We start from the raw sequence: 18025 nt of genomic DNA on the forward strand, positions 1-18025 counted from the left end.
CTCTATCTCTCTGCTGTTGTTACTGATGTGTTACTCGTGACGCTTGAAACCGCAGTAAGGCGATCTCCCTGGCCTGTGATTGGCGGGAGAGAGGGATTTTGAGTGGGTCCGGGATGAGTTCATATCGGTGGAGGACCAGAAGGAAGGTAGAAGAGGGTGGGTCGGTTCCAAAGGGTTAAGAAAAGCCGGATGGAAGCATTTGTCATGCGTTATGGCCGTCCATATCTGACGCTGCCGTCGGGACGAGGTCGACGTTGCCGGCGACGGCGGGCCCGTGGCGTCCCCATTAGTCTCTCGACACCTTCGCCGTCCGTCGTTCGTTCTTTTCTTTTCTTGCTTTCTTCTCCATGTGTTTTTCCGCCAACAAATAATTATTTACGTTGATTGGAGATCAATTTGTTTATGAGATGATCATTATTTAGACTTGACAGAAAATAACAGAAAACGACGATTTGATATAAATCAAATCAAAACGTATGATCCGATCGCGGTTCGATTTGAATAGCTAAAGCATCGGAATCAAATCGGATTAATTGTTTGATGATTTCAAATCAAATCAGAATCAATGGTTTAGACTATGTTTCAGATCGATCAAAAAAATACAAAAAATCTCAACAATCAAATGTCATTCTAAGTAACAAATGTCTTCCTTCCAAATTAGAGAAATATTTTATAATAAAAAAAGATAATTTCGGTGCGAAACCTGAATTATGAAATCGATTCAATTCGGATTTCAAATTATCGATCCTAAAACCAGAATCAATACTATCAAAACTAATGATTGGTGAGGCAAAGAAAAGAACAATACCATACCATGAAAAGGCATGTCCTCCCCCGACTCAAACCACCAAACAAAACTGGAGGGTAAGAGGCGGAAGAAGACGACGTAGGAGTGTTGGTAGGCGGTCCAAGTTCAGTGCGCATGGAATGATCCAGAAAGCATGGGGGCGAGCACCGGCACATGCATGCATCCATGGCGGGCTCCTGCGCTCACCAAGCTTCCACGCACAGCTATCAAGCACCGCCGCCTCTTAATTGTCCCAACAACAGCAGACTCGAAACCTTATGCTTTTACGACCATAACATGTAAATTATATACCGATGCGCAAAAATATTCGGATTTCATTTTTTTCTCATTAACTTAAAATTGTACTTATAATTAATAGTTTTCTATTAAATTTATATTGGGTCTTGGCTTTTTTGATGATCAACTTTGACCCCCTTGCGTCAATCTCGAAGCAGATGCGTCGAGACGAGATACCATCAGGGCCTTTATTCGGCCCAATCTAAAAAAAAAAAAAAGGTTAGTTAAAAGAGTCCTAATTAGATTCTAACTTGTTTTAAGATTAGAATGAGGCTCGGGTTTGTGATAGGCCGTAACTGCAGGCATGATTGATATGAGAGGCTTCATCTGAGGAGTGTAGGATTTATGTTAGCCCAAGAGAGATATTACTTTTATTTATTTATTTTAAATATTTTCTAATAAAGAAAAGTTGATATTCTTATATATTATTTGATTATTAATATATAAATTTCTCTTTTTATTTTTTATTTTAAGACCTTCTTTCCCTCCATCACATTGAAGCTTCGAATTCAAACCCCGATAAGAAAGGAAAAGAAGCAGAAGTTTGAGGCCGCAAGAAGCAAAAGAAACCCACAAAGGGCCGAACTTCAAAACCTTATACCAAAAAAGACGATCGATGCGCAAGATAGTACAGAGCTCTTACCTTGGATTTCCGCTTCCCCGTACCCTCCATCACATTGAAGCTTCGAATCCAAACCCCGATAAGAAAGGAAAAGAAGCAGAAGTTTGAGGCCGCAAGAAGCAAAAGAAACCCACAAAGGGCCAAACTTCAAAACCTTATACCAAAAAAGACGATCGATGCGCAAGATAGTACAGAGCTCTTACCTTGGATTTCCGCTTCCCCGTACCCTCCATCACATTGAAGCTTCGAATTCAAACCCCGATAAGAAAGGAAAAGAAGCAGAAGTTTGAGGCCGCAAGAAGCAAAAGAAACCCACAAAGAGCCAAACTTCAAAGCCTTATACCAAAAAAGACGATCGATGTGCAAGATAGTACAGATCTCTTACCTTGGATTTCCGCTTCCCCGTACCCTCCTCCTGGCTGCCTTCCTCCTCCCCACTCTCCGTCACCTCCGTCGCGGCCGCCTGCCCAGCATCTACTCCGGCGGACATTTCCCCATCAGAATTTCCGGAAGCGATCGTTCGACATTGAACGCGAGACAACCGTCGTCCCGATTGATAACAGCAAGGGTATGAAAAGGAGGAGCTACTGGCGGGAGATTTAGCGAGTCTTGAGGAGGGATGGGCGGGCAGGTTTGGAAACTCAAGAGAAATAATTCGATCTCCCCCGCACCTTTGTAATTTAAACCCAGAGGGGCCCCAGACGCAAGTAAAATATGTGGGGGCCATCTTCAACACGGCAAGGGTCCTTGTGGCCCCACAGAAACAAAAAGTAACCCTCATTACCACAATTATTGGTCCAAAAGAAGGCACAAAAGCCAACATAGCTTAATAGCCCCACTTTGAAACAGTTAACACACGGACACACACACTCTCTCTCCCACAGATAATAAAGCCAAAACCAATTATGGAGGTTCGAAGGAGGACAGACAGATCGGGAGGGAGGAGAGACGGTGTTGGATCTCGACGGCGATGACAACCCCAAACAACCGCACTAACGGCGACAACCACCACCGGCCTAACTCTCCGCCTGACCCTCGTCGGCGACGCCATTACTTGGGCCCGCCCATCTCTACCTCCTCCTCCTCGGCCGCCTCCTTCAAGGGCTGCTGCTGCTGCCTGTTCCTCCTCCTCATCTTCCTCGCCTTTCTCGCCGTCGCCGTCGCCCTCGTCGTCGTCCTCGTCCTCAAGCCCAAGAAGCCCCAGTTCGACCTCCAGCAGGTGGCCGTGCAGTACCTCCTGGTCGCCCCGGCCGTCGGGGGAGGGGCTCCGCCGGCCGCGGCGTACCTGTCGCTCAACATCACCCTGATGTTCATTGCGAACAACCCGAACAAGGTGGGGATCCGCTACGACGCGGCGGCGCTGGACGTGATGTACCGCGGGGTGCCGTTGGGTGTGGCGACGGTGCCGGGGTTCGAGCAACCGGCCCACAGCCGTCGCCTGGTCCAGACCCGCGTCGTCGTCGACCACTTCAACGTGCTCCAGTCCGACGCCCTCGACCTCGTTCGCGACGCCCTTCTCAACGACCGCGTCGACCTCCGCCTCACGGGCGACGTCTCCGCGAAGATCCTCGTCCTCGGCGTCTCCACCCCTAGGGTTCAGGTGACGCCCTTCACCCTCCGCTCTCTCTGCCCGATTCCTACCCAACATTCCAATTTCTTTAGATAAAAATTAAATAATATGTTACAGAAATTAAGGTTACTATTTATTTAAATCAAGTAGGTATCGGTGGATTGTGCGATCGTGATCAGCCCCAGGAGGCAATCGCTCACTTACAAGCAATGTGGAGTCGACGGATTAAATTTCTGATTTGGAAATAGGAAAAAATAAATTTAAGCTAAAAAAAAGTTCTTTCTCTATTTTTTTATTGCTTCCATATTTTAATCTATCATGCGCCGTGGTGGTCTCAATTTAGTAATATTTCATGTTTATCTTTTCTTTTTTGGGGGTCGGTTTTTTTTGTTGGGCCGTTTTGGCCCGAGTGGTGGTCTCAGCTCTGTCAGTTAACCCATTAGTATTATCTTTGTAGCTGCTTGCGGATTTAGAAGGGCATGAAGAGTCATGATGTTACACCTGTTCAAGTTTTATGTGGAGTATTCAATCATCGCATGGCTGGTTTGGATTAGGCTGGTTAGGGCTTCTGGTAACACCATTAAGGGACCGGGGGGGTCTTATTACAAGCTTCTCGTGGTGTGGAACGGGGAGAGTGGGGAGGGAGGAGGGGGTTGAGTGGTTACTTTGTTTTAGTGGATTCTGAGGCCAGTCCTTGGTGCTGCTTTTCGCATGCAACTATAAAGCACCGAAAGTGCGAAGAAAAGTGATCCTCCAATTCATCATCTGCGACAGAATAGTCGCGGAAGGACATTTCCGGTTCTGTGCCTATTTCAATCAGGTTGACACGGACAGTAAGAGTCTCTTTAGCAGGTAATAAGGGATCTCGACGATCGAGTATCATATTCCAGTGTCATACTGATTCCATTGGGTCTGACTCTCTAACTAATATTCTACACAATCTTCTGAACCATCCGAAGTTTTGTAGGTATACCCAATCCATTATTATTATTATTATTATTATTATTATTATCGAGATTTTACATCCAAATTGGTTTGGAATCTTGATAATCAGATTTGCTGTTATCTATAAATATCTTTTATAAATAAGATTATATTTTTATTATGAGTTAATTATAAATTATCTCTTGTAATTAGTTAGGTCTTTATACTTTTAAAAATTACATGAAGATTCTTATACTTATAAAAATAAAATATTTAATTTCGTTATTCTAATATTTTTTTATTTTTAATCTTGTAAAATTATTATTATTATTTAATATTCGGATTTTAATATTTTAATTTCATAATTATAAAGATATCAATGTAATTTTTGAAAGTATAAAAATTAAAATACTAAAGATAATTAATTATAAAAGTTAATATATAATTAATCTTTTTATTATTGTATGAGTATTCTAATATATAAAGCATCACCTACCCTGACACAATACTCTTACAAAGCTTAGAAAAAATGCTAGCTTACAAATGGACTCAAATTGATTTTTAAACAAGTGCTAAATAATATTACTTATCTTCCACAATACAATCCTCACTTTTCTTTCCGTTTAGCAAAAAGAATAATATATTCATAAAGGTAACGTTTTATATAATAATATAAATATTGTTTAGACTTACACGGACGAAACTATACATTGTCCATTCAAGCTTCAATTAGTCGAACCCAAAGTTAGTCTCATCATAAGATAATTGTAATGTTTTTACCAAATATATATCCAAAATATGCTTCGAGGAAGAAATTGGAATAAATGCACTTCATCAAACCAAATCTAGATTCTAGTCATTTAGCAAGTTAACAAAGCCATTCATATATTAATCCCAAGGGTGTTCTTACAAAGACAATAGAATAATTATGTGTGCAATAAATCTCAGACGAATCAACAAAGAAAGCTCTTTCTTCTTTTTCGAGGGATTTTTGGAACCATCGCTCATTTTTAATGTTTTCCAATAGTATTCTTTTTCCCTTAATATCTGGAATACCCATGGTCAGCCACATATATATTTTTCATTTTTTTTCCTTTTTGTCTATGACTACTAGTTCATATTATGAACTGGTCCAATTATAATATTTTTTAAACATTATATATAATATTAAAACATTATGACGTAATAAAAAAATATTGTAATGTAATATTTAAAAAAAAAATTATATAGACACTATGTTTACAGATGTTTTTATATTATTATAATTTTTCAATGAAAATAGAAAATACTATAATATAATATATAAATACTATAATGTAATATTTTTTGATATTTTAAAAATAAACATAGTGTAAGAACACTATAATTATATGGATTCATCAAAAGAAAAGGAAGGAAATAAAAGGGATAGGAGTGTTTTAGGCATTAGGTAAAAAAGAAAAAAGGGGGCCCTTGAAAGATTTCTGAATATGGGTATTCCTCCGGAAAAACATAAATAGAGGGATTTTTTTCTCAGAAATTCGCTCATAAATATTATTAATTTAATTTAATTTAATTTATAATGCACGGTCCAAAGTAATTTGGTCTTATGCTACATTGCTTCTGTGATATTTACGTTATTACCAGTAGGGCACCTGCGACCACGTGTATACAAAAACTGAAACGCCAACAGAACAACCGAGGCGGAGCTTCGAGGCTTGAACCAATATGGCGAGCGGCGCGGTCGAGAAGACGGCGGAGGATCTACGCAAGGAGATCCAAGAACTACATCGCCAGCAGCGGGAGGTTCTCCGCTCCTTCCGACCCTTCCCTCTGTCTTTCTCTCATCTCGCTTCGATTCGTCTAAAACCCTAACTTCTCTTTGGCCGCAGATCACCGAGCGGCTTCGAGATCCCAGAGGCATCCGCCGTGGCGGCCTCGCTCCCAGGGGAGCCCGCCTCGCAGCCGCCGCCGCCGGACCCCTAAACCGTGGAATAGTTCGACCGGTACGACCCTCCGTCGAGGTCCATTGATTGCTTCTGGTTGATTTCTATCGGTTAAATCTGTGTTTTCGGTTTCAGGCGGATGAATCCGAGGACCAGCCACCGCCCAAGAGACGGCTCTCTTCAGCGGTAGTCAAAGTAATCTTCCCCCGCGCACTGCTTCTCTATCCAATTTCAAGCACTTTTTTGTGCAAACAAAGGGTGTTTTTTTTATTCATGTACTTATTGGTTTCGCAATTTTGTTCGATGGAGTTGGAGGATGGGGAGGTCAAAGAGGATGTGGGTGCTGCGAAGGATGCCAAGGAGGAGGATCCTCTGGCAGAGGCGAGTGCTGCTGCGAGTGGGGAGAGGAACGAGCAGAAGACATCATATTCACAGAGCAATGGCGGTGGGTTTAGAAGGGATGGGAATTTGAGAATGCGAAAGACAGTAAGTTCCAAATTCGGTGTACTTTTGGTTGTTAGTGTTGTGTGGGCTAATTTTAGTGATTGCATTTTGGGAAATTTTCTAGGATATTGACATGTCACTGCCAGAGCCGACGCCAAGAGAGCCCAAATTAATTCAGGATGCTAGCTTGATGAAGAGGAATAAAAGAATGCTAGGCCAGCTATTGGGGACATTGGAGGTAATACTATGAGATATATGCAATGAAATTTCTATTTCTCTGTCCTAAATATATAAAGAAATAAGGAAAAATGTTGTGCTTGCTATGTTCTTTTCTTTGTACATTATAGCAGCATTCTGTTGCTCGATAGCTAACTCTTTAGATAATTGATGATATGTTATTGTCCTCCTAAACATACAACAGCTGAGAGTTTATTTAGTAAGTCAGCGACACTCCTTACTCCTATGATGGTGGATAGGAGATCATGCTGGGATGAATAGATGGTGTCATTGTGTACTCCACATCATCTATATGCAACAGATTTTGATTAGCATTGGCTCGTTGGATAAAGAATCACAGTAAAACTTTGCCTCATGGACCTTTCAACACATTTTGTATTGCTTCTGATCTTCTTGTCAATGGCAGTAAAATTGGGTTTAACGAGATGTCGTAGTATCTGCTTTATTTATGATGGAGTTGCTGGGTATATAATTCGAGCAACTTTATTTTCTTTCTTGGATATAAATTTCTTATTCTTGCTTAATTCAGAAATTTCGTGAAGAGGATGAGAAATTATCATCGACGGATGCATACATGCGTAGGTCAGACTCATTGAGAAGGGTGAGTACTTTCGTCTTTAATTTTGTGCTGAAATCAATCTGTTTCATTTGTCAGATAGGTTGCTTTTATTCACAGCAAGTTCTATCTAGCATGTAGTAGAAGTCTTCTAGAATCAGGGGATTCAATTTCAACACCACATTTTATTCAAGTTGTTATTGTTCTTTATTATTTGGAGTAAAACTGGTTCCCTGATATGATGCCGATTTATTATCTTTTAAAGATTGGCTTAGCAATTTCTAGAATTGTTCAATAACTTAGAGTTCAGCAACTTCTAAAAGTACTATACCTTTGGGAAGCTCATCACATTCTGATTAGAAAAAGGTCTTTTCTTTCTGATTGATGGAGAAACAGAAGAAGTTTTCATTTTTTTTAGCATGACAAAAATTTTGGAGTGGCAATGTTGTAGGAAGCTGTTGTGCTCATGATGAAGTTTTTCTCTGTCTACCTGTTATGAGCCCTGGTGGTTGTTAGCGATGTGTGGTTCCTGAGATCATTCTAACTGCATATTTGTTTGTTGGTGTTTTTACTGTGGATATAAGCATGATTACTGTATGCGTTTGAATTATTTTTCTTGTGTTTGAATGTGCAACTATTATGTTCATCCTTTCTTGCTAATTGTTCCTTGAATTTTTCTGGCATCTTTTCTATAATTCGTACATTGCTTATCATTCATATAATTCATGTTAAATGGTTTTTGCAAGCAGGCAGAAGAGAAGGTTCGAGAAGAAAGTGAGAGACTGCGGCAACAAGAGCGGGAACAAATTGCAGAGAAACGGAAACGTGACCTAGTAATTCCCCTTGCATGCTATTAGTATGTAACTTAATAGCGCCATGAATCTGGAAGTTACTAATGTTTATTTATTGCTATATGACAATAATAGACTCTTAGAGCTCGTGTTGCTGCTAAGGCACAAGAGAAGAAGTTGGAGTTGCTATTTCTGTCCTGGTCGGAGCATCATAAGAAGCTTTCAAATTTTTTAAGGTATATATACTTTAAAGGTTTGGCCCAGAGATATTCTTCTATTTTCCTTTTCCCCTTCTCCTCTGTGTATCTTTATCCTTAATATAATTTTTTCTTTGTTGCATTCTATGCTTTGATATTATACATCTACAAGTTGATTCACTTTTTCTCCTCTGGCTATCTTTTTGACCGTGTATATGTAACTTACTTGACCTCAGTGAAACGTTTCTTTTTATAATGCAGGTTATTTTTTTTCTGGCCCAAGTCTACATATTGACAATTTAATTCAGACAGATAAGTTTCTTATGTATGCATAGCTCTAGCATTCAGCGAGACTAGAAGCTCCTCTATGCATGTTATTAATATTACTCCAATTTGGTTTATTATTTTTACTCCACCTTTGTTCTTGTTTTCATCAGGACCAAGGCAGAACCTCCAATATACTACATGCCAGCCAAGCCTCTGGTAGATGATCCTGCACTTGTTGAGCAGCAAAGAGAACAGGCATGATATAATTACCACTTTTTTCCTCTGAAGACAGCTTGTGTTTCTTTCTGCATAAGGATACATGTTATAATATGATGTTACTAACTGGTACCTTAAGGGTACCTTTGACATTCACGTGCGACTTGTTTGGAAGAGGAAATTGCCTTTTGTATAACATGCCCAGCCACATATTTGTTAATCAAAGCCCAATATTTATGGTTTATCAATTGTGGTCATCATTGACGGTTCATGACTAATCATCATGGGTTCCTATAATGAGTTGCGATATCCATATTCTTTCCCCCCTCTTATAACCTGCAGGAGACGGGAAAGGAATCTAGATAGATGTCCACATAGGCATCTGTATCTTTGTGTTTGTTTATGCCAGCACACATGCCTCTGCATATGAATTTCTTAGAACAAAGAGCAGTCTGTTCTTTCTCGGCAACCTTTGTACAATCATGAAAGACCGTTGGTTAATTTTTAGAAAAAACCTTCATCCAGTGTTACAAATGTCAAGTTTGGAGTCAGCAAGTTATATGATAACTACCATGTCTGATAGAAGCTTAGACTTATGCACGTACTTTACAGGTTTTTCTTGAATGGAAGACCACAAGAAGGGCTGAGCTGTCAGAGTACCAGAGGCTCATGGAGGAGCAATATCTTTCGAATGTCGAGCAGCAGCTTGAGAGGTGGCATAACGCCAGGAACGCCAGGAAAGCCGACAACTTGGTGAATCTACAGGAGACAATGGACAGGGAACTGGAGACACACAAGCTGGAGCATGGACCCAAGACAAGGAGGATACCTGGAGGCAATGACGACGAAGAGGATGTGGAGGATATAGCCGCTGAAGATGAGTTAATGGATGAAGTCCTCGAGGTCCATGAGAGGATCGATGGTGATACACCAAAGCCGTCTGATATTGGTAACGGCAGTTGAAGAATTCCTGTAGTGATGCAATAGTGGGATTTAGTGATTAGGTATTGTTTTGAAGCCTGTTCAAACATCTTATTGTGATTTATGTTTTTATTTAGTTGACTTGTACTATGATGGCTGTGTTTGATGTTCCCCACTTGGTATACTAACCAATGGATTAATGCTGCTGCGAGAACTGTAGTGCCAGTAGTATAATATTGATCTGGAACTTTTGTTTGGCAAAATCTGATATCGTTATCCTGATGTCGGTATCATCTGACATCTCGACCATTTTCTTTGGTAATCTCTGGGATAGGGTGGTGTTGCAGGTGACTCCAGGAGACACATATTTGATGTATATGGTGACAAGCAGGATAAGTTGGATATATTTTATCTTGGTTGAGCTGAGCTGATAACTAAATTTGGGAAATATTACATTCATATTGTTTCCTTAGGACTCTCATATCCTTTTCATTTACATGCTTGGAAGTTTTACAAATTATTTTCATCCAGGCTGCATGAAGTTTTTGTTATATCTGAGTGCTGAAGAAAAAGCAAAAAAAAAAATGACACAGTGGCTTCGAAACATACGAGTGCACAAATCACAGTTGTAAAATGTAATGCATTGTCCACTGTTGCATAATTGATACTTATGATCAATTATGAGTCTAAGTTGCTTTTGTTAATTGAACACAATCAAATCTAATATGATAAAATAAGAAGGGTAGAAAAACTTGTTAGATATCAATCCATCAACTCCGACATAATTAATTTTTAATAAATTAGTATTTGCAATTTGTGATTTCATGAACATCATTTTTAATATAATGAAAAATTTAAAATGGTCATTGAATACTTTATTTAATTAATCCCTAAACCTTTTTTTTTTTACACCAAATCAGTCTCCTTATTAGGAATATTATACCACTGGAAAATTCGAATTAACATATGTATCCCTTTACCTATTAAAAATTTCCATTTATTGGACTCCAAATATGATAAAACAATGATACAAGTTTAAGCAGCCTTCTTAGATTGTATTGGGACTTCATTAATTGTATCCGCTCTTGGCGTGGGGCTTCGGTCGACCGTCCGTGAAACGTGCCCTTTTCCCTCTTCTTCCTCCTCCTCCTCGCGATCAAATTAGCCCCGAACTGCGAGACCTCTATTCCGATCTAGGGTTAGCTCTCTAGCGCACACCCGTTCTCCCATCCTTCGATCTATTGATTCATCGATTCATTGTAAGTCCATATAGGGAGAGGAGGGATGGTGGGGCACGCGCATAGGATCCCGCTCGAGGTGGTGACATCGATGCTCGAGATGGCGGACTTGGCCTGGGTTGCTCTTGAGCACCGGCGCGGGGGCAGAGCCGGGGACGCCAAGGATGATGAGGCCGCACAGCTCCGGGCCGAGAACCTCCGTCTGAGAGCCATACTCGCCGACAATCTTGCGATCCTGCAAACCATCTATGATTCGCCGACTCTCTCCAGCGATTGCCCTCCCGATGTGAGCCCCTCTTGACCCACCTCAAGAATTAATAAAAGGATGTGATTTTGGTTGCTGTTATTGTTATATATGTTGAAAGGGAGAAATCTTGTTTTTTTTGTTCTTTTGTTTGTTGTTTTGTTTTAGCACGATTAAGAAGATTGCAATCTAGGATATAAGACTATACCAAGCTGGAGGGTGAACTAATTTTAAAAGCTCAAGTTTTATTAGAGTAGCCTAAATCAATTGGCCCGATATAATATTGAGCATCCTTCGATGATTGGCAAAGCATTAATTAATGAATATGCAGATCTTGATCACCTTATGACTGCTATGTGTGCTAGCCATTCTACAACGGAAGAGCCGCTCCTTTTTCCTGCTCTTACACTTGAAAATTTTGAATTAAGGCTCCCTGTTTGTGCTTTGCACTCTTATTTTCTTGCAAAATTTTACTACGAGTTTTGTAGTTTTAACTTCTGAAATGGAAGAGATCAGATTTATCATATTTTGGTTATTCAATTTGTTGGTGCAATAGGAGAAGAAAAAATATACTAGTTGATCCTGCAGGACAAAGTTTTGTAAAAGATTAGAGGTTCATGAGTGTCAGATGATAGCCTTAAGTCCAATTTATTGTGGATGTATAGCCTTACGCTTTTGCAATTTTTATATTGAAATTTTGCAGTTGCATTCCCGCCTTTTAGCTGCAGTTGAGAACTCGAGCTTTCTGGGAGAACTTGAATTGCTTCGTAAAGGGTCAAAAGACATTCCGAATTGTGGAACCCCAGCAGCCGAAACGGAAGGTTTGTCTTAGAACACTTAGATTCATTGGTGCCCAATGTATGTAAGTTTCCAAGACCAACTTTTAGTTATTAATTTGTGAACATTCTAACTCAGGTGCCGAGCTGAATGGTGTGGAAGTTCCAATCAAGATTGATGATGGGGAACCTAGTTGGTGGGTTTGGATAACGCATGAAATCACTCCAGATTGTTTGGAAGAAGTCAGCAGGATTGACAATGAAAATTATGTTATCATTAGTGAAGAAAATGTAGTTGATGGAATTTCAAACTTCATTGCAAGGTGCATTTTGGAACACCCAGAATCTAAGGTATATAGTTTGAACTATGGATGCTTAACATGTATTGATTGGTTTTTGTATGTTCTAATATCCTGCTTTCTTAATCTCAGATATTGTCCCCAGAAGAGCTGCAAAAAGGTATGATTGTACCTTAAACCTATTTAATTATGTGCTACCACTTGCTCTCAGAAGTCTCAGCTAATCTAATATATCTTCTTGATTCCTTGATAAGTTATGGCTTTTTTCCTGCTTAATGTAAGTTCAGTTGTGATAGTGATTTTCCTGTAATTGGAATATATCCTTGTTACGATTGGGGATTGATGGATCTATATATGGGCTAGTATCTGAGAGAGTAAAGTTAATTTATCCTATGAAATTATTTAGATTTTGTTTGTTCATTTTGCTTCTTTGTATTTTGCATAAATTTTGTGTTATACTAATTTATTTTGTGTTTTGTGCTGGGTATAAGAATGCCTCATTCAGTGCTACTTTACAAATGTGATATAGATTGTGCAAGGAATGATTTTTGGGATTATATGATTCGGATTATATATTTTTCCGCCAGTATTTCTGTGCACTGGTTTAATTGAATTTTTCTGCATATTTCAGCAGACATGGCATTCTTTTTTTGTCAGTGATTTGAAATATGGCTTATTAATATCTTCTCTATGTTTCATTTGGATCAAGGAGATATCCGTTGCCTTCCTAGCATTTCTTCAGGTTTAAAGGCCCCTTTAAACATGCATTATATTTTAAAGAGTTTGCCGAATGTGTTGCTTACAGTGTGTTTCCATGATTTCTTAATTCCATTTTTGGTTTTAGCAATGGGACGTTTCTGGTAAAACTCTTCCAAGAAGTGGGCACTTGTGGTAATTGAACTTGGCAAATGATTGATTCCATGGATGTTACTGATTAAGACTGAAGGCTGCTATTGCTTAATTTCTTCATAGCTTTTTATTATGATTTACTGTGGATTCCTACATGTTTGTTCAATTCTTTGTTCACATAATTTGCTTGTAGCGAAGACTATTGTTTCATTGTCATATCTACTTATACACAGTCTTATTTTGGATGCTATATGGTTATGGTTATTTTGATGATATTCAAGTAGCAGTAGGTTGTAACTGGATAAATCATAAAGGCCATTCTTGGTTTAGGACACCCTAAAATGAGCTGAAGCAATCATTGTGTTAGAATGGATACTCTCAATTTTGGTATGGCTCATGCTGTTCTAACATTAATAAGAATTGACATCTTTAAGCAGACAGATCTCTTTCAAACTTAGGATGAAATAATATTGTCTTTTACAGATGTTGAATGTTAATTATTTTTTCAATCTGGAGTTGGTGAGTGAATTTCCTGAAAGTTGAGCATCAAAAATGAAATGATATTCAATTTAAAGAGGACTGTCACAAAGTTTAGCTCTTTAGTTCATACTTCATAGCGAGCATGCACTCTCTTCAAGAGATGGTGATGTTCTATAAGTTCTTAATAATTATTCTCTGAGAATTATTAGACGATCCACAAGGTTAAATACAACGTTGGTCAACATATGAGGAATCTGCACAAAGATAAATAATTTCCAATGTATTGGTAAAAGTGTGTACAACAAAATACAGAATTCTTAGGTGAATTTTCTCTGTGTCCAGCACCAAACCAGTATGCCAATGGCGTTCCATTAAAATAATTTTACTTCTTGAATATTTCTCGCTGGTCCTAAGCAGGCTGCTCACATCGCAAATGCTATTATAGTTCAATCTAAGGTTCTGTAGTATGCACAAAGTTTATCTCTCCCAATGTTTATATGCAACAAGCTGAATTAAGAGGAAGTATCTATGGAGAAATTATAAAAATGAGTCTAAAAAATGAAATTTCAATCAGTTAATTTTCTTTGTTATCTTTCACAATTAAGTTTTTGAAAATTTTTAAATATTTTTGCATAGGAACATATAGCTATTTGAGTACCTGCCCTTTTAATACTTCCACTTGTCCATATTTATGCTCTCTTTATTGGATCATCTGAATTTTCTTTATAGATCAGCAGTTTTATTGGCATGAATATTGTACCTTTGACAATGCAGCTGTGGTAAGGGCCATGGATAACACGAAAGATAAGAGGAAATGGAAGCACATTTGGGAGGCTGGGAAAGTCATTTATACCTTGTCGACCTGGGGTATTGCTTTAGCAGGGTGAGCATATATTTGCTTTTCTGAGTTTCCAATCGGTGCATTAAGATATCCTGTACTCGGTAACACATAATCACCAATTTGTACTATCTTAAGATGCTGACTGACATGTTATTCTGTGAAGATTGGATAAAGACTGTATCGAGGATAATACTTTACACTAGATCCTCACAGGAACTTATTAAATGTGGTTCTATATGCTTTGTCATTGCATGTAAGGCTATGCCCTCTGCTCATATGTAACATCATTAGAATACCATGCAACTATACAGATTCATTATCAATGATACTCCTTGTTGCACACTTTTAAGCAGGCATTGGAGATATAGTTCCGTTAGTTTGAGACCTTACTTGTAGAGTTAAAATTATCTTCTTAATTTGCTCGTCTCTTTTACCAATTAGGTGACTCATTGCTTCTTTGTCAATATATAAGTAGTGTTAACATAATTTCATAAACCTCCTCTGAAAAATTTTAGTTAGCATAATACTTTTAACAATAAGCTGAGAAATTGTTATTTAGCAAATTTTCAAGTAATCAGTGACTATCTTCCAAGAAGTTCAGATCGATAGCTAGGATGATCCCCATGTAGTTCTTTCAGCAACCTATAAATTATGCATTTTTTGGTCTTTTCTCATTTTTAACGACCACAGTTGTCTTTTTCATTTAGTGCTTGCTTAATCGGCAATAAGCCAGTGAGTAGATATCCTCAATCTGCTGCCTTTATATGTATACATTGATGGGGGATAAACAATGATTTATGTAGTTGTTCAGATGTGGACGTATTAACGGTTCTCAGCTTGATGGATTGCAGGTTATACAGGCAAAGGGCTCTCCTGAAAGCTGCAGCAAGGGGGGTCAGCGCATCCGCCAACTTTGTTCTCAAGGCCCTCTAGAATCCATTGAACTGTATGATCACTACTACTTCTGCAATCGCTGTTTCTTCAAGTTATTGTGCATCGTGTACAGTGAGTGATCTGAATGTTGTCTAGTTTACCCATCAAAACTAATGTTTGAGAAGACGGTGTATTTTATCCACAAATTGAAAGCATGGTCATTTTATTGTGTCTCTTTCTCATCTCAATTAAACACTTTTTTTTGGATTGATGGATGAATCGGTGGGATCAAATTCAATAAAATATATTAATATAATAATTGGCCTTCAATTTGATGGTACCGGAGGAATCCCGTGAATTCGGTGTCGATGGCGACGAACCGGAAGGAGCGGCGGAGACTGCCGATGATGTGCAACTGCTCACGGAGGTTCCTCTGGAAGACTGACTCGATAGAAGTGATGGAGCCGTCCTCTGCTGGCGATCAGAGAGGAGTCCTGTCATTTCCGACCCCGATTAGAACCAGGTAATCATTAGTTCTTTCCGACTTCGGCTTGGATATGAAAGCAAAAAACACATATTCGTATCCCAACCCGATTGAGAATACGGGCGGAGTTCCACTTGGATAAGAAAACAAAAACACGATGTAAATACATATCCTGTGCCGACTAGGAATATAGTATGGGCGGAGCAAATATATCTTTCTTAATACCGATTTAATTAAACTTATGATAATATACGTGGAGTTGAAATTGGAAGGACATTAGCTTTTGAATTCCTAACTCATGAAATATAATTTATTAATCTAAAAGGTTTCTTTGATCCTACGATGCAATCACTTAGTTTCTAAATCTCTTTATAGAATTATACTAATTGAGGCTGAAAGAGTTAAAAGAAGAAGGTTTAGGAACTTTTAGATAGGGGTTTCGTTCGATCGAATGTATTGCATCGAAGGTTTAGGAACTTTGAGGTGCTCCAATCCTATTTATGAAAAAGAAAGATGGATCTATGTAGTCATGCATCCATTATAGGTAACTTAACTAAGTGACCATAAAGAATAGTATTTGAATAGGTATCCTAATTGATTAAATACGAGGTACTCAAGTATACTCGAAGATTGATTTGAAGTTTGATATCATCAACCGAAGATAAAAGAAAAAGATATACAGAAAACTACTTTCATTATAAGATATAATAATTACAAATTCTTAACAATACCTCTCAGACTCGTGAATTACATTCTTATCTTGATAAATTTGTAATCATGTTAATTGATGATATCTTGATTTACTTAAAAAATAAGATGAAGCATCAACACCACCTCAGAATAGTTTTAAAAATCCGAAGATAAAAGAAATTGTATGTCAAATTGAGCAAGTACAATTATTGACTCAATAAAATTATATTTCCGAGTCATGAATTGAAAATTTTTAGTATTGATATATCTATTAACCCTTAAAAGATTGAAGTAGTGATGAATTGAAAACAACCTTTTAATATTTTGAAGATAAAAAATTTCTTGTATATAGATAGATGTTATAGAAGATTTGTAGAAAGCTTTTTAAATATAGTATGACTCTTTAGACTGTTGATACAAAAACTTCTCTTGATACAAAAACTTTTTATTTATTTTAAAAAAATATTTTTATTAATTATGATATTTTAGATTTTTACTACATAAAATTTTGAATTATTTATATGTTTTGAAGTATTTTCATTATTAAACATGTAGTTTGATTTATTGACAAAACGTTTTAACATGTGATCAAGGGTTTAGTTGAATCACTTTTCGATAATATTGATAATTATATTTTATGGTTATAATGTGACTAAAATTTAATGTATATTTTTTAGAAAAATATGAAACTAACTTGCGATATTATTTTACATGTTTAGGGTGTTAATTTGCATGTTTTCTTTTTTCTTTTTTTTTCTCATACAAGGTCTACACTAAAAAGAACAAAGAGGAGGTGGAAAAAAAAGGAAAGGGAGAGGAACTCTTAGGTAGAATAACTCATCACTCTCCTCACAAACCACAATGAGAAATCAAATGCACTGACTCAAGTTTTGTAACCATCGGAGTTACCATAAACATAAACACAAATAGACGTCATATTTTTGGCTTGCTAGTCATCGTCATTGTACTTCATGTCGCAAAGCTCCACACTCACATGGAATAGCCTCGCTTGCATAGGTCCCCCCTAATGTTCCTGAACTTGATATCCTTGATCTTAAGAATCCTATATGGAAAGAAAAAGAATGCACTAATTTCAAGACTATGAGTCTAATTAAAAACTCTAATGATATATTTAGCAACAATAGTGGTAATGAGGTATACCTTTTTGAGATAGTTAATAAAGGGATAATATTTCTAATATATGATGATGGGGTTACTGATATTGTTCATGATGATGTCTTCGAAGAGGAAATTGGTGGCCTTCAATGTAGATGGAGAAGATTGCCATGTCTTGATCCTCAATTCATTTGTTATACCGGTAAGAATACATTTCCTCACTGTTAGCCCAATGACATCTTTCTCATCGCCATTTTTATTGAGACCACCAATGCTGATGCTATGGCCAGGACCACATGACACATTAAAGATGGTCAAATTGGTGTAGCTCGAGCCGATGAAGATACAATCATCATTAATGCCGATAACCAAGTTGGCAAC

At 37.9% G+C, this 18025-nt stretch overlaps 3 protein-coding genes across 5 annotated transcripts; all 3 read left to right on the forward strand.

Annotated features, from left to right (window-relative positions):
• The first annotated feature begins 2464 nt into the window (after window positions 1–2464).
• LOC135673269 (uncharacterized) lies at window positions 2465–3563 on the forward strand. Its single transcript, XM_065182123.1, has 2 exons — window positions 2465–3306; window positions 3427–3563. Exons 1-2 carry the CDS (start codon window positions 2677–2679, stop codon window positions 3511–3513), a joined length of 717 nt encoding a protein of 238 aa, XP_065038195.1. The 5' UTR covers window positions 2465–2676; the 3' UTR covers window positions 3514–3563.
• Window positions 3166–9904, forward strand: LOC135673249 (uncharacterized). Of its 2 annotated transcripts, none has more exons than XM_065182093.1 (11): window positions 3166–3306; window positions 5830–5985; window positions 6072–6185; window positions 6261–6320; window positions 6435–6611; window positions 6694–6807; window positions 7336–7407; window positions 8112–8195; window positions 8289–8389; window positions 8788–8872; window positions 9446–9904. In XM_065182093.1, exons 2-11 carry the CDS (start codon window positions 5908–5910, stop codon window positions 9794–9796), a joined length of 1236 nt encoding a protein of 411 aa, XP_065038165.1. In that variant the 5' UTR covers window positions 3166–3306; window positions 5830–5907; the 3' UTR covers window positions 9797–9904. The 2 variants fall into 2 exon arrangements, with proteins under 2 accessions (XP_065038165.1, XP_065038172.1); XM_065182100.1 differs by having other exon boundaries at window positions 6441–6611.
• A 903-nt stretch (window positions 9905–10807) lies between these two features.
• Window positions 10808–15587, forward strand: LOC135673278 (uncharacterized). Of its 2 annotated transcripts, none has more exons than XM_065182135.1 (7): window positions 10808–10952; window positions 11028–11278; window positions 11940–12057; window positions 12152–12363; window positions 12444–12471; window positions 14415–14523; window positions 15333–15587. In XM_065182135.1, the coding sequence occupies exons 2-7, from the start codon at window positions 11039–11041 to the stop codon at window positions 15412–15414; spliced, it is 789 nt and encodes a 262-aa protein (XP_065038207.1). In that variant the 5' UTR covers window positions 10808–10952; window positions 11028–11038; the 3' UTR covers window positions 15415–15587. The 2 variants fall into 2 exon arrangements, with proteins under 2 accessions (XP_065038207.1, XP_065038214.1); XM_065182142.1 differs by having other exon boundaries at window positions 10817–10952; window positions 11019–11278.
• Window positions 15588–18025: the final 2438 nt, after the last annotated feature.

This window comes from Musa acuminata, chromosome BXJ1-1 (assembly GCF_036884655.1).
Source record: "Musa acuminata AAA Group cultivar baxijiao chromosome BXJ1-1, Cavendish_Baxijiao_AAA, whole genome shotgun sequence".
Taxonomy (NCBI): domain Eukaryota; kingdom Viridiplantae; phylum Streptophyta; class Magnoliopsida; order Zingiberales; family Musaceae; genus Musa; species Musa acuminata.

Coding starts and splice junctions, on each gene's coding strand:
- LOC135673249 (XM_065182093.1), top strand. CDS start 5,908: ATGGCGAGCGGCGCGGTCGAGAAGACGGCGGAGGATCTACGCAAGGAG. Junction 6,321..6,434: donor TCTCTTCAGCGGTAGTCAAA/GTAATCTTCCCC, acceptor TGTTCGATGGAG/TTGGAGGATGGGGAGGTCAA. Junction 6,808..7,335: donor AGCTATTGGGGACATTGGAG/GTAATACTATGA, acceptor TGCTTAATTCAG/AAATTTCGTGAAGAGGATGA.
- LOC135673278 (XM_065182135.1), top strand. CDS start 11,039: ATGGTGGGGCACGCGCATAGGATCCCGCTCGAGGTGGTGACATCGATG. Junction 12,058..12,151: donor CCCAGCAGCCGAAACGGAAG/GTTTGTCTTAGA, acceptor ATTCTAACTCAG/GTGCCGAGCTGAATGGTGTG. Junction 14,524..15,332: donor TGGGGTATTGCTTTAGCAGG/GTGAGCATATAT, acceptor GATGGATTGCAG/GTTATACAGGCAAAGGGCTC.
- LOC135673269 (XM_065182123.1), top strand. CDS start 2,677: ATGACAACCCCAAACAACCGCACTAACGGCGACAACCACCACCGGCCT. Junction 3,307..3,426: donor TCTCCACCCCTAGGGTTCAG/GTGACGCCCTTC, acceptor TAAATCAAGTAG/GTATCGGTGGATTGTGCGAT.